This window comes from Hemitrygon akajei, chromosome 8 (genome assembly GCF_048418815.1).
Source record: "Hemitrygon akajei chromosome 8, sHemAka1.3, whole genome shotgun sequence".
In the NCBI taxonomy this organism is placed as follows: domain Eukaryota; kingdom Metazoa; phylum Chordata; class Chondrichthyes; order Myliobatiformes; family Dasyatidae; genus Hemitrygon; species Hemitrygon akajei.
Genome location: NC_133131.1, coordinates 43,330,234 through 43,346,722, shown reverse-complemented (window position 1 = coordinate 43,346,722; position 16,489 = coordinate 43,330,234). Strand labels below are relative to the sequence as shown.

Genomic DNA, 16,489 nt, shown 5'->3' with positions numbered 1-16,489 from the left:
TTAAAATCTTGCCTGGATACTTTCCCTTATTATGGGTGGCCCTCGTTTTTCGAACGTTCACTTTATGACAGCTTGCTGTTAAGAAAGACCTACATTAGTACCTGTTTTCGCTAACCAAAGAGGATTTTCGCTTTTATGAAAAAGACGCCCGTTTTATACGTGTGTTTACCCCGAGAAAGACTACCATGACTGTGAAACCTTGTGCAGGCAATTGTGTGCACATGCATGTACGTGCCGATTTTTTTCCTCCAAATTGATTATGGCTTGCTGTCTTCCCGATTCTGTTAAGTGAAACTACACCATACATACAATATTTCTACTTTATATAGGCTGTATATTTATCATACCATTCCTGCTTTTACTATATGTTCGTGTTATTTTAGGTTTTATGTGTTATTTGGTAGTTATTTTTTGGGTCTAGGAACGCTCAAAAATTTTTCCCATATAAATTAATGGTAATTGCTTCTTCACTTTATGACATTTCGGCTTACAAACGGTTTCATAGGAACGCTCTACCTTCGGATAGCAGGGGAAACCTGTATACAAATTAAACCTATTCTTGAAGTCTAGGTAAGAACTAGAATGGCCAACTATGATGAGGAAAAAAGTATAACAAATATTGAGCAATGACACAACTATGCTCCACATTTCAGGTTTAAAAAAATTAAAAGACGAATACTTCAAAGGTAACCATCCTGAACTCCACACAAAGACATCCAGATCCTTACCATCAGTGCTTTTTCCTTTTTTTAACTCATCAGGAAGGTAAGGCTCGACTAGTTCTGGCCTGGTTGAAAAGCATTGAAATAGGCATTAGCATTAGCTGTATGTTTCTTTTACAATATTTGCATTTACATACATTTTACATTTCAGAATTTTAATCACATTAAAGCTGAGATCAACCAAAAGTAGTAATATTAGGAAGGATAACTAAAATTTAAAATTTAGGACTTACTTTTTCACAATGAATTTAATCTTTGCACTGCCTCGAATAATTCTTTCCAGTCTAGGTATTCCAAACCATGTAGGACTTCTGAAAGGAATTCCATCTGGTAATCCTTCAACATAGAGGTGCTGTGGATTGGATTCAAATAATGGATATGGCACCTTTACTGGTTGTGGAAGATTCAAAGCTTCACCTGCAGACAATTGCAGTAAAAAAAATTATGTAAATTCTTATGACAATGCCAGGCTCTCCAATTTGATTTTGTAATATTGCCTTTGAAGCTAAACAACTTACCAAATTTTGTATTAAAAATCTCCTCAACCTGTTTTCTGAGTTTGGTAATCCTAACATTCCAATCTTCTTTTCCTGAAACAATTTAACATGATGTAGCTCTTAAACACTTTTAGTTACCTTTCCGACTATACTAGAACATTGAGATATGTCTTCTGCAAAGATAGCTTTGAATACATCAAAAAGGTATTGATACAAGAGATTCTGCAGATGCTGGAAACCTTGAGCAACACACAAAATTGCAGGAGGAACTCAGTTGCCTGACTGGCTGAGTTCCTTCAACAAATAGGTATTGTTTTGCAGAGCACCGTGTGTAATTACAGCTGTTCTGGAGCAGAGGGCATAGCCTTAGAATACAGGGATGTCCAAATAGAACAGAAGACCCTCTTTAGCCAGAGGGTCGTGAATCTGTGGAATTCATTGCTGCGGAGGCCAAGACATTGAGTACATTTAAAGCAGAAACTTATAGGTTCTTGAATAGTTAGGGCATCAAAGGTTATGGTGAGAAGGTAGGAGAATGGGTTTGAGCGATAATAAATTAGCCAGATGAGATAGCAGAGCAGAATTGATGGACCAAATAGCCTATTCTACTCCTATATTTTATGGTACTCTTGCAGTCTCTTAACTCTACCTGCAATAATTCTACATCTTCTGATCCTATGTCACCTTGTGATAAGATGTGATTTCATATTTTTTTAAACCAACAGAGCCCCCCGCCCCCTTTGTCTATCCTTTTGATACAATATGCATCCTTGGATGTTAAGCTCCCAAACATAATCTTCTTTCAGCCACGACTCAGTGATGCCCACACATCATACCTGCTCTCTAATTGCACTACAAGATCATCTACTTTATTCCCTATACTGAGTGCATTAAAATACAACACCTTCAGTCCTGATTCATCACCCTTTGCGATTTTGCCCCCATGTTACACTTCAACACATCCCACTGGCTGCCAATTCTGCGCTATCATCTGCTTGTCCTTCCACAGTCTTACATACTGCATCTATTTGTATATCAACTGCCCCATCCACAGCCCTATCATTCCGATTCCCATCCCCTAGCAAGTTAGTTAAAACCTTCTCCAACAGCTCTAGTAAACCTGCCCACAAGCATATTGGTCCCCCTCAGGTTCAAGTGTAATCTGTCCTTTTTGTATATGTCATACTTCCCCCAAAAGAGATCCCAATGATCCAGAAATATGAAACCCTGCCCCCTCTGCAACAATTACTAAATTTCGCATTCATCTGCCATATGATCCTATTCTTACCCTTACTGGCATGTGGCACAAGCAGAAATCCAGATTACTACCCTGGAGGTCCTGCTTTTCAGTTTTCTACCAAACTCCCTGCATTCTCTCCAGGTCTACTCTAATTTCCTACTCATGTCATTGGTACCAATGTAATGATACCACAGAATCTCTTGTCTGCTCCTCTAAAGACAGAACCCTTCTCACTACTGCACTCCTCTTCTTCCCCTTCATTTTTGAGCCACAGAGCCAGACTTTGCCAGAAAACTGGTCGCTACTATTTACCCCGATAGGTCATCTCCCCCTACCAGTATCCAAAGCTGTATACTTTATTATTGATGGGAACGGCCAAAGGGGTGCTCTGCACTGACTGCCTAATCCATTTCCCTCATGACAGTTACCCAAGTACCTGTCTCCTGCAACTTAGAGATGACTACCTCCCTGTAGCTCCTATCACATCCTCATTCTCATTAGTACGAGCCAAATATTAATAAACATTGAAAAATGCCCAGAAGACAATTTTTTGTGATAAATGTGCATATGTACCCTAAATGTTCAGATTTTTAAATTATGTGTGTCTTAAGACAAATACTTAATATAACCCAATCAATGTTTAATACACTAATACAGCAATCTGTATTCTTCTGCCCTTTTCTAAATTTTAATGGAGATACTGGCACATGAATTCCTGTCATGAAGAATATATGTTCTTTGATAATAAACTTTGAGTCCAAAAACAGAAATTCAGAGGGGATGGGAATTAAAGCGACAAGCTATATAAAAGATTGAATAAAGGTGCAGTCACCCAATCTGTGTTTAGTTTCCCCAAACAGATGTGACAGAATGATTACATAATGCAGTGTACTAATCTCAAAGCAGCATTAGTAAATCATAGCTCATTTTGAAAGCCCTTGGGTGGGTAAAGAAATCAAGTACTACTTCCAACTTGCTAGTACTTGACAGAATTGGTAATATTCTAACATGATACATTATCACAAATGCTAATGTTTAGCACTATCTGTTACAAATTACTGATTAATCTCCTTACAAATATCTGTAGGTCAATTATAATCAGTTGATCTTACCTGTTGAGCTTAATCTCTGTATATTGGTATCATTTGACTCATTCACGAGTAGGTCTGCTCTAGAAATAAGAATGAATTACATCAGAAGCTTTAAATAATTAAAAGTTTAAAGCAACACACACAAAATGCTGGAGGAATTCAAGAGGGCATCTATACCAGCTTATATGGAGAGGGATAAACAATTAACATTTCGGGATAAGTCTCTTCATCAGAACTGGAAAGGAAGGGGGAAGAAGCCAGAATAAGGTGGGGGGGAGGGAAAGGAGTACAAGCTGGTATTAATAGTTTAAATATGTTTGAGGAAAAAAAATCAGGTCTTAAGTCCTGAAAAGTCCAAAATTTACTAATCAACCAAAACCTTCAATTCACATAAATTATTTCAAAGTAAGGTTTACTTTGTTGCTTTATCTATCACTTGAAAGTCCCTCAAGTCCAATACTTAGTACAAATGTTATTAATACAAAGCCAACTCAAAATTCAACTATTTGCTAACAATAGCAGGGAAATATAACCAACACTGCAAACTAATCTATTTTTCTTAGCCTTGCAGGATGAACTTCGGGTTGGAGGACTGTGCAAGTCTGAAAGTCACGGCTCAAAGGTCAAACTCACAATTGGTATCCGAGGATGAAGACCTGTTGACTGACGCTGAAAATCCAGGGACAAGAACTAAAGGTCTGGAGGAAGCCTATTCTGGCCTGTCTGATTGTGAGTGGGTGGGTGGGATGGGTGAGGGGTTTGTTGTTGATACTTGTGTTGTTCTATGGAACACAATGAGCATGCTATTCTGGCATTGGAACGTGGCAACACTCATGGGCTACCCCCAGCACATCCTTGGGTGTACTGGTTGTTAATGCAAACCACATATTTCACTGTCTATTTCAATGTATATGCAATAATTAAATCTGAAACTGGCCAGAGCTACAATTAACACTACATTCTAATGATCACAGAATCATATATCAATTGAAATTTGCACCATAAATGACTGCCAGTTACCCAGAAACAAAATAGAATTAACTTATTTCTCTATTAAATTCATCTCTCTGCACGTTACAGCTTTTCAAGCATTTATAATAGTACTACTTAAATGTAGCTTAATGTTAGTAACTCCACCATCCTTTGAATCAGAGTTTCAAATTCCAATATCAAGAGAAATACATTTCTTAACTCACTTAATTCTTCTCCTAATTAATTCCAATATACGAAGCCAAATTACTGACCTTCCTGTTCATGGAATCAGAATCTAGACCTATAATCTTATAAATCAGAATTACATCTTCTCTCCATTCCACACCCATCTTGTTTGTTCCAAAAACGAACCTGACCAAATTCTCTTACGATATCCTCCTAAACCTCCACTGCACACTCAAGTGTCATCACCTGTTTCTGAAATACAAGCAGGACTACATACAGTACACTAGATGTAAACTACTGTATATGCTTCATACAGTTCCAATACAACCCATCTGCTTTTGTAATCTGTACTTCAGTTAACAAATGCAAACATCTCAAAACTTAACATTATCTATCCATCCTGTGACCTTGAGAAAATGTTGACACATTCCCCAAGTTCCCTATATTCTGCAGCATATCGAAGTATACTTTATCAAATCTTTATCCTTTATTTTCCTCAAATTACATCCCTTTTTCAGAGTGAATCACATTTGCTAACTCTCAGTGCATTTCACTTTAGTAAAATTTTCTGTAGGAACTATATTATTTCCATCAGCCACGTACCAACTTCGCGTCAAACTTTATAAAATATGATTTTTGCACAGAGGACAGACTTTAACATAAAACTAAGGCAGAAAGGGGCTACATAATAATTCCTCCTGAATCAAATTCTACAGCATCTTTCAGTCATTATAACTCCAATCAAACACACACTACCTTGCCCTGCTGATGCAAAACATCAATTCCTCTGCCCAGCTCCCCCCCCCCCAAAAAAGATGATGCCTGGCCTGTTCAGTTCCTTGAAGTGATTGTTCATTGCTGTAGATTCCAGCATCTGTCATCCCCATCACCCAACCTTAGTTGGTATTTTAAATTCTAACATGTTACTTTCCCTTACATTCTATATGCTTCTACTTTGTCAATCTGCCACGAGACTGTCAACTGCCATGCTAAAATGCAAATAGAAAAGAAAATTTCTCACCTTAGTACAACTGAAAAATAATTCTTAGTTTTAAACATATGTTAATTATTCTTGATTAACCAGTATTTCTCCCAATATTGATTAATGCCATCTCTCAATATTATTATTATATTGCTTAGACTACTCCTTTCACCTTTTTTAATAGAACTTTATTGCCATGGTTCCAGTTCTTCAGCAGCAATGCCAATAGCCAAATATCATCAAAACATTATAGTCAGACCCTGTGCTTGTTGCTCTGTTGCTTTAAGATGCTTGGATGCATCATCTCCATCATTATCATCATCATCATCATCCCCCTTTACTGTGAAAACATTAATTCCAACTTTTGCATGTATTTGAATTATTATTTTGGTCAAATAGGACTCGTTCGTCCCTTTCCTTTGGTGCATATGCAATGTCCTTGGCTTTATTATTTTCCATACACCCTCTTTGCCTTACTAATTTTATTTATTTTTACCCCTAGACCTTGATATTCTACTATATTGAAGTCAGTACCTGACAATTCTCTATTTTAATATACACATTTCCCCTGCCCTGTATGTTCCTTGACACTATTAAATGGGTACTTCTATTTAAAAAATTCAATTCAAATAGACCCCTTTGTTATATTTCAGGCAGTAATCCTAAATGATTTCTTCAGCATCTTCTCTTCTAACATTTGGAAAGTCCTGTAACAGGAAATTCCAATCCATCATTAAACTATGTTTTGGTAATGGCCACTAAATTATACTTTCATATCTGCAAACTCAGTTCATCAATTTTATGCCTCAACTTCTTGCAATGAAAAACAAATCAGTTCTGCCAAAGTTGTTTCTAACCCTTCACCTCCTCCCCAATTCTGCCTTTCTTGTTTAAATTTTCCTGCACAATTTTGCCTTTGTCCCACCTGAAATTGCCCACTTACTTTTTCCCTGTAAAGTTAAATTCTCCCCAAAGGCACTAGTAAACCACCCTTTAAGGATACTGTTCCTGAACCAAATGAGATGCAGTACATCTGGTAAGCAAGTTCCTACTTTTCCCAGAAGTGTTTCTAGTAACTCAGGAACCTGAACCCTTCCCTCCCAACCCACTAACTCATTTGTGCATGTCTCTGAAGGTAATCCAGAAATAATTATCTTTTAAGTCTTGTTTATCACTGCATTATCTTCCCATGGGAGCTCATCCATACTTCTGTCTAGGCAATCATACCAATAAGGGTCTTGTCCCAAATCTATCTCAGCTTAGTCTGTAGCTAACAATGCCTTAACTATTAAATCCCCTTATCATTACAATGACCGATTTTAAGAACAGAAAATTAGATCAAGGTTAAAGATCAGCCACAATCTTAATAAATGACAGGGCAAACATGAAGGACCAAAACGACTAACAAAAAGAGACAGAAGGATGAAAAGTGCCCCATTATCCAGTATGATTTTAGTAGATCTCATCCCTACTCTTCAACAACTTCTGTACCAATTCACCACAGCCTTCAATTCCTAGTCTTTCCAAAACTTTCCTACCTCCTCATTAAGCATCTCTTATAATATAGCCTCCACAAACCTCCAGGGTAAAAATTCCAGATTCACCCTTTGTCAGAAGAAATTCCAGCACGCCTTAGCTTTAAATAACTGACCTTTATCATGTAACAATGTACACATGAGAACTCACAATAAGAGAATTTTAAGTTACTACTTCTTAAAACTTTTCCTGAAGCTTCTACCCACACTGTACAAATGAATCAATCAACTATGTATAATGAACCTGTTCTAGTCATACTTTCTTGTTGATCCACAATCTCCTCCAGCATTCAGAAGCAACTCTTGACTGACGAGTATAATGTCCTCAAGGAATTCCCATGCTATATGCCTGGTCCTTCTGGTTTGTCCAGTGGTCATCAATTTCCTCCACGTCAGCAAATACCAGCCTCCTGGAACGTGCTACCTATATATCATCATATTTTCCTGCTCTATGGCCTGATCTAATCCCTGCCACTTTCCAGAATTTTAAAAGATGAACTTTTGTTTAAAACAAAACTTATTTTTAAACTTAAAGATTAACAATTGGAATCAATTGTATTTCTTCAACATATGATAACTGACTAGGAGTATTTCCAACCTTTTCTGTTTTTCCTTTGAATTTCCAGCATCATTAGCTTAGGTTTCTAATGGTTTATGTGGAAAAAAAAGCACCAACAAAAAAACACAAACCAACCTTTTAATAACAAACTTAATATGATTACTTGCTTGCAGGATCTTCTCTAGCCTTGGAATTCCATACCAAGAAGGACTTCTGAATGGAATGTTGTCAGGTAAACCTTCCACATAAAGGTCTTTAGGATGAGATTCAAATTTCCGATAGGGAACAATCATTGCTTGTGTCTGCCCCATGGCTTCACCTACAAACAATGACACCATTAACAACAGGTGCAAGCAAATCTTAAACTAAAAAGCTTCACAAAACAGCTTGGGGGGGGGGGGGGGGGGGGGGGGGGGAGTTGAATAATCCTGGCAAAGAGAACAGCTACCATTGAAACATGTAATCGGTAAACCACACTATCCAAGTCCTGCATCCACATGAAAGCAGTGTGACAGTGACACTGGAAGCAAATCCAGCAGCAATCGCATGTTATAGGAAACATTTGATATAATAGCACACTTCCAATATTCTGCCTGAACTAGGTTCAATAAATAGACAATTTCTTGCAATAGAAATAGCAAACTATTTAAACATAGATTAAGGTAATTCAACCACAGAGATATTTTTCATTATTCAAACTAAAATAATTAAGCTTCAACAGTAAATTAAGTCAAATTCATTCCTGGAAAATGTGCTCTCAATAATTTCAACGGAAGAGCTAGATATGGCATTCTGTTCAAAAATCCTGTCAGTGCTAGAAAAGTATTTCAATTTGCTCTAAACTTGGTTTGTACCAAAGGATCCAAAATTCTAAAACCCAAATTTGTAACCCAGGTTTGAATGGGAATGCAACATGTAGAGTTAAGAAAAAAAATCAAGACACATCTAGCAACTTGAGAGAGTGTGGTGTTTACATGAACCATTACAGAGAAAGAAGAGATTCTAGAGGTGCTGGAAATCTCCCTCCTGACACCTGTCCTTACAACCATTATTAGTGGAACACCTGCCCCTACACATCCTCTCTAACCACTATCCTGGGCCCCAAACGTGACATTTCACCTACGAATCCTTCTGGGTCATTTATTGCATCCAGTGCTCCCGCTGTGGCCTCCTTATATCTGTGAGACCTGATGCAAATTGGGGGATCACTTCAACAAGTACCTTCACTCTGATTCTGTTTTCACAGATGGAACCTTCCTAGTGGCTGCCTATTTCAATTCCCCCTCTCATTACCATACCAATGTGTCTATCCATGGCCTCCTCTACTGACACTATGATATGAAGCCAAACGTAGGCTGGAGGAGCAATACCTGAAATGCCATCTTGGTAATCTCCAACCTCATGGTATGAACACTGACTTCTCTAACTTCCAGAACTACTCATTCCTCTCCTCCCCACCCCCCCCCCCCAAGTTTTCTCTCATTCCATTGGCCTCTCATCCCTTTTCTTTCCTTCCCTTACCCTAATGCCCTGCCCATTATCTCCCTGTTTCCCCACATACTTCCCTTTATCCATGGCCTACTGTTGTCTCCCATCAGATTTCTCCTTCAGCCTTTTACCACTTCCACCAATCACCTCCTGGCTTCCCACAACATTCTTTATCATCCCCTTCCCACCCAACTTCCCCCTCATTTAGGCTCACCTATCATATGACAGATTGTACACCTCCTCCTCCCCTTTTATATTCTGGTTTCTGCCATGTTCACTTGTGACCTGATGGAAGTATTCAGGAGGAATTCATACAGTGGCTAGAATCATTTTTACATGCAAGGCATATCAAAACCACGAATACACACATTTAAGATGAGAGAAAGGAGATTTAAAGAGCATTTGAGGGAAACGTTTTTAAAAGAAAAACAGTGGCTAATATCTGCAGCTACTGAATAAGATGCAAATGCCAATTAGGCAGGTACTTGTATAGACCAGAGCCAAAGGAACAGAATTAGGCCATTACCCCCATTGAATCTGGTCCACCATTCGATCGTATCTGATTAATATTCCCTCTGAGCCCCATTCTACTACCTTCTCCCCATAACTTTCAACAACAAATCAACGTCCACTTTAAATATCCAATGACATGGCCTTCATAGCTTCTTCAGCAATGAATTCCACACAATCACAACCTTCTGGTTAAAAATCCCTCCTCATCTCTGTTCTATAGGAACGTCTTTCTATTCAGAGGCTGTGCACCCTGGTCCTAGCCTCTCCCACAATTAGAAACATTATTGCTATGTCCATTGTATCTAGGCCTTTAAATATTTGGTAGGTATCAATGAGATTTCCCCCCTCTCCTTCCTCCTTCCCCTAACCCCACCCCTTCCAGGCAATCATGAAAACTCTAGACAAACATACCTCATATGTTAACCCTTTCACTCCCGGGACCATTTTCATAAACCTTCTCTGGACCTTCTCCAATGTCAGTGCATCCTTTCTTAGATGTGGTGAGCCAAAACTATCCTCAATACTCCAAATGCTCTCTGACCAATGCCTTATAAAGCCTCAGCATTATATCCTTGCTTTTATATTCTAGCCCTCGCAAAAGGAATGCTAATTTACATTCTTTGCTATAGACTCAATCTGCAAGTTAACCTTTACTGTATTCTACCTGCCACTTCTTTACCCATACTCTTAATCTGTCCAAGTCTTTCTGCAGACTTCTTGTTTCCTCAACTGCACCTGACCCTCCACCTATCACTGTATTTGTCCACAAATTTGAAAACAAAACCACAAATTCCATTATCAGATAATTAAGATACATAGAAAGTAGCAGACCCAACACTGACCCCCTGTGAAACACGTCTAGTCACCAGCAACCAACCAGAAAAGGTCCCTTTTATTCCCACTCATTGTTTTCAGCCAGCCCATATGGGGAAAAAAAGGATGTGCTAGCATCTTTCCTGCAACATCATGGACTCTTATCTTGTTTAGCAGCCTCATTTGCAGCACCTTGTCAAAGGTCTTCTGAAAATCCAAGTAAACGTAATATAGGCAAAGCATACTGACAACAAAAAGAATTAGTGTAGATATACAGAAATACCTGCTGTTTCTTGTTCTCCGCAGATGTTGCATGACCTTATTATTTAAAGCATTTTGTATTTTATCTTAGCTAATAGACCAATTACATAGAGCAAATATATTCTTGAAATATGCATTCTTCAATCAAATTAGAGAAGCTTACTTAGGGCAAATTTATCACTACTTCTAGGCATTTCGCATTAATTTAGAAGTTATCTCAATTAGGAACATGGCCAATAGGAAATAAAATGTTTCGTAGGGTCTGTTAAAAGGCTCTTAGATAAGCACATAGAGCTTAGAAAAATAGAGGGCTATGCGATAGGAAAATTCTATGTAGCTTCTTGTGTAGGTTACATGATTGGCATAACATTGTGGGCCGAAAGGCCTGTAATGTGCTGTAGATTTCTATGTGTCTATGATTAAAAAGAATTTCAGTTACCATTTATTAAGACTTTGGCCCTATTGCAATGTACATAGAATGGTATATTTAATAAATGGTTAAAGTAACAGAAAACCAGAGTCAACATTCTAGAACAAGAAACCTTCTTGAAAACTTGGATTCAGAAGACAAGCAGGTTCTAATTGCAGAGAAAATAGAATCTTTGAAATACGTAGCCAAAGTTCAAGACAAACTGAAACAAACATATTAAAAGGGTATAAACTGCATAAGTTTCATCTGAAATTGTTAAATGCAACATTAAATCCTTAGGATTTTAATATGTTCAGCAGAAAAATGAGGTGCAGTTCCTAAAAGTTAAGCTCAGCACAGGTTCAGTTTACTTCCCTTACTCCCAACTACAGATGTGACTATACCATTATTTCAATTTTCTCCAAATGCTGACTTTTAAAAGTAGTTGTTACACTGACAACCATTATTTTATCCTACTGCGGATACCTGTTCATTTTTCTCAGTCTTCCCCTATGTTCAACATGGAAACTTAAAACACTATCGTCTTCTCACTTTTCCAAGGTGAGCACTTCAAGTATTATGGGCTATTGTTATTTAAAGTGTTGGATTTGTTTTAAGCTCTCAGAACTTCAACATACATGATAACAACCTTATCATATGAGAACATTATCTCTAGTTGCAATGAGGAACTGACATTCTAGCACTGAAGCAAAGAAATATCACAAATTGATTATATTCCATTTCCCAACCATAGAATTGTTTTATGTATAAGATCAGTAATCAGTAATAAGATTTGTAAAAGTCAGCAGCTTCAATTTTATGATAGTGGGTCTAACAAAGCAAATTCAAGATATATAGTTGAGACATTAAGTACCATATTTCTTGCTAAAGAGTTCTTCAACCATCCTCCTTAGTTTAGTGATCCTGGTATTCCACTCTTCTTTAGCTATAAAATAAATTGTCATTGATTATTTCCCTTGATCAAAACATTCATCAGATAAAAATATCCTTTATACCACTTACTACATTGTTTGTGGAGAAGCTTACACCACATTCAATTAGAACAAAAGTCAGTGTTTTCTATTAACATGAATGTTGGCAAAATAATAAAAACACAGCTTGCAAATTCTACAGAAATTACTTGCTAAACTGAGCTGGCTTGACAGCCAGCACCTAACCTCCGATTTAGTCACCAATGAACCCTGCAAGGTACAACATGCCAAGGAAAAATGTGTGGTATGATAATAGCAATCCTATGTCACTGGCTCTGCAGGGGGGGGGGGGGGTGGTAAAGGAACACCACATATTCAGGTTTGCTGAACTGAATTTATTATGGTGAGATTATTTTGAGAGTACATTATACTAAGTTTTTGCTCACTTGGAGTATTGAAATATCAGAAGGGTAATTAGAATATTAGAGAACCTGAAAGGCCTTGAAAGAGTAGATGTTGAATGGATGATTCCTCTGATGCAATAATCTAGAACTAAGGACAACTGTTTGAAAATCAGTGGTCAACATTTAAGAACAATAAAGTAAAATTTTGAGGATAAATCTCTTGAACTCTTTCTCAATAAGCTGTGGGAGATGCGTCTTCGATTTTATTTAAGAAAGCACAGGAGTAGACAGATTCTTTATTAGGTGAAAGGTTGCTACTAGTTATAATTTTATTAAATGGCATACTTAATTGGCTGACTTGGTCCACTGCTACAATACAAGTTCTTTATTTAGTTAACTATACTGGTATTCCAATCATAGTTTTTAGTTAATTTTACTTCCAGTTTACAGTGTAAGGTAATGTAATTGATGGAAACATACAAATCATTAACCCTATCAGTTTAGATTGTCAACCATTAACCTTATTGGCCATTACATCTCCACAGAAGGTGTGAAACCCTTTCCATCAAAAATAGCCACTATTATGGTTATCCCACCACCCCAGGCTAATAAAAAAAAACCTACAGCAAATTTTAGGCATGGTGAATTTCTATCACCGCTTCATTCCACGAGCTGCAGAACTTATGCTTCCTCTGTACAGTGCACTTAGGCAATACGCCTTATCACGTGCTTGACTAGTCAGTAGACATTATCAGGGCATTTAGTAATACCAAACAAGTTCTTTCCAACATAACCCTACTGGTGTGTCTGCTCCCCAAAGCACCTATAGCCATTACTACTGACAATGCAGACTATGCTATGGGTACTGAGTACAAACAGTTGCTTAGAGGCAAATACTTGCCTTCTTCAGCTGGCAGCTCTATTCCATACCCACACCTCCCTCCTCCCCCCCCCCCCCCCCCATCCCAAAGTTAAGTACAGCATGCTTGACATGAGCTTCTCAGTCTGGATCAGGGTTTCCCAACCGGGGTTCTGTGAGAAAAAATAAACATTGCTGTTTTTTTTTTAAACATTGTGCTCACAGTTGTGGGCAGTGACTGAGCGGCCCTGTTAGCAATCTTGTTAGAGGTCTCTCAGCCCAGTACGGCAGTGCGCAGTAGGACCGTGTTGATTTGGTGGAGACAATTCTTGATTTTTGACACAAGTTAGGGAAGGTCATTGATAATTGGTGAGCACTGTATTGCATGGAGGGAAGGACGGTAGGCTGATGAGGAGCGTGAAGTGCATTTTCCGAGCATTGAATGGGCTCACCCAACTTGGGCTGTGACATCAGCTCTCCCTCTAAAATTATGCCATTTTTTAAAAATATTTTATTAACCCTGTCATGTCTGACAGTCCAATGTGGCAATTTTGAACAGATTTTTGTAGGTTGGAAGAGAAGGATTCTAGGCCTTGGCCTATGAACGATTCTGATAAGGTTAATGAAGAATTACAATCTTGAATCATTTCACTACAGTACTGCAACAATGGGCAACGAAAGCTATTTATCAATGGGTTTTCCATGGACTGGTGATCCAAGCTGTGCTATTCCATTGTGCCTAGTCTATGGCAAACAACTTACAAATGACACAAGTGCTGATTATTTTAAAGAACTTCTGAAATCTCAAAACAAACAGAGTAAACCTTTTGTTAGTAAAGTCGCAGTCAGTAAATGGGTTCAGGAAGCAAATTATTTAGTAGTAGAACTTGTTACCCAGAAAAGCAAAATTATAGTGGGTAAAATGCTAGGACAAGATGCAGTACAAGAAACTGAAAAGGTTTCACTCTCCAACAGTACAATAAGTCAACATATTGATGGCACATCACATGATGCTGAAGAGGTTTTGTGTGATAAACTGAAAAACAACAGCTTCTCTATCCAGGTTGATGAGTCAACAGATTTTACCAATAAATGTCATGTTATAGCATTTGTAAGATTTGTAAACGATGGTGAAATTCAGGAGAACTTTTTCTGTTGCAGAGAGCTGCCTGAAACAAGCAAACTCCAAGATAATATTTCATGTTTTGTCTTCAAATCTGGAAACAAAAAGGTCTGTCTTGGTGGAACTGTGTTGGCATCTGTACTGATGGTGTCTCATCAATGGTTGGCTCCATGAGAGGTTTTGTTTCTCTTATTTTTAAAAATCTTGACATTGTCATAATATACTGCTTTCTTCAGAGAGGTGTTAATGTCAGTAACTCTTGGTTATGAAATTTAAAAAGTTCTGGATGATACTACAAAAATGGTTAATTTTATTAAACAAAGAACCAGTTCACTCCAGAAAGTTTTAAAAATTGAAATCCTAGACAAAGAGCACACCAATTTCCTGTTACGTACAGAAATCCAGTGGCTTAGCAGAGTGAAGAGGTAGGCCTATATATGAGCCTGGTAATGTCACATTTTCTTACTCAGTGATATGATCAGGCTCAAATATAGGTCAACCATGTGAAACTTGTGCTTGTTTTTTTGCTGTACAAATACTCAATTCTGGGTCGAACCTTAGGTAAGGACATATGGAGTTCACCTTCAACTGAAATGAGTCGATTTCTATCCTTGTTAAACAAGGAAAAGCTTGCTCTCACATGAAAACTACAGCAAAATGTTCACTGCTTTCCTATGAATGACAGGATTTCTATGAATCACAGAAATCCAGAACTTGCCCAGGGGCAAGTCAGTAAATCTCATTTTGAGTGTACAATCAGACTGCAGCTCACAAAGTTCTTCCTCTTCCCTCAAAGTCTTAGTTTGCATTTTTATTCATATGCGTTGGTTTTATGGTTTTTAGTAACTTTACTATTCAACATTGTCAACAATTTTTTATATTGTAGCTATCGTGAAATAAAATCAATTTACAACCTTTATTTAAATTAAATCAAGTGGGCCCACCTTTCAAGCTCACTGTGACTCTAGTGGTCTCGACAAAAATTGTCAAGATTATGCTAATTTTACCTAACTGAACTACGCATCCAACGGCAAAACTCTTGGTAAATAATTAAGGTTATGGTATCTCCCAGCCACCTAACTGCAGGTCATTAATTCAACCCCCGGGCAATTACTCTCTTCATATCCTAAATATTGCTCGTTTATGAAGCAGCTACTAGTGCAGTTAACACTAGCAGACAAGTACAGGAATTTGTTAAAAAGAATTTAATGTGAGAGATATAATTTATGGAATTTCTAAAGCTTGAAAGTTGGTAGAAGCATCAACGCTGAAGAATGTATGGCATAAATTGCAGTCAGGTTTAATGACTTTACAGAATTTAGGAGTTCAAAGCAAAAACTGATTGTACCTGAGCTGCTTTCTAATGCTGAAGTTCTAAGTAATCCTGCTGAGAAGGATATTGCATCAAGGCTAGACGCAGTTAACATTGATGGTATTGATGATAATGAACCTACTGTTCGTCATTATACTGATGCCGAAATTGTGCAGATGGTTGCAAGTCCAGAGACAAAAGACAGTGGGGGCAGAGTACTGATGAAAACCAGGAAGAGGTAGCCAGAAGAATATCTACGACAGGTGAAGATCACAAGTGAGCATCACTGTTTTATTACTGAACAAGAAATAATGAATGTGCATGTTGCAAGAAACTGATCAAAGAAAGACCAAAATACATGAAACGGGTTAGCTTGTAGGATATGTTCAGAAAAATAGCTTAGAAAAGTGCAAAACAGGAGCCAGCACTTCAATCTTCAGTACTGTCAACTTCAGCTCACCCAGGTGTGCTGCCACCACCATCACCAGTTCTTGAAGATGCTGCGCCAACTTCACCACCACCACGTCATGAAGGTACAATTGTTTTTCAAGATGAAACAGACAATCCTGAAGACTCCCATTTGCAGACATG

At 37.9% G+C, this 16,489-nt stretch overlaps 1 protein-coding gene across 4 annotated transcripts in view; it reads right to left on the bottom strand.

Moving 5' to 3' along the window:
• LOC140731838 (general transcription factor II-I-like) overlaps nt 1–16,489 on the bottom strand; it is a 160,804-nt gene that overhangs the window by 53,669 nt on the left and 90,646 nt on the right. For all 4 annotated transcript variants that reach the window (XM_073053725.1, XM_073053724.1, XM_073053727.1 and 1 more), the window contains exons 16-21: nt 12,143–12,214; nt 7,920–8,103; nt 3,572–3,630; nt 1,241–1,312; nt 956–1,139; nt 729–787 (exon numbers count right to left, since the gene is read on the bottom strand). In XM_073053725.1, coding sequence (XP_072909826.1) covers nt 729–787; nt 956–1,139; nt 1,241–1,312; nt 3,572–3,630; nt 7,920–8,103; nt 12,143–12,214 — 630 coding nt within the window. The remainder of the gene's footprint in view (nt 1–728; nt 788–955; nt 1,140–1,240; nt 1,313–3,571; nt 3,631–7,919; nt 8,104–12,142; nt 12,215–16,489) is intronic.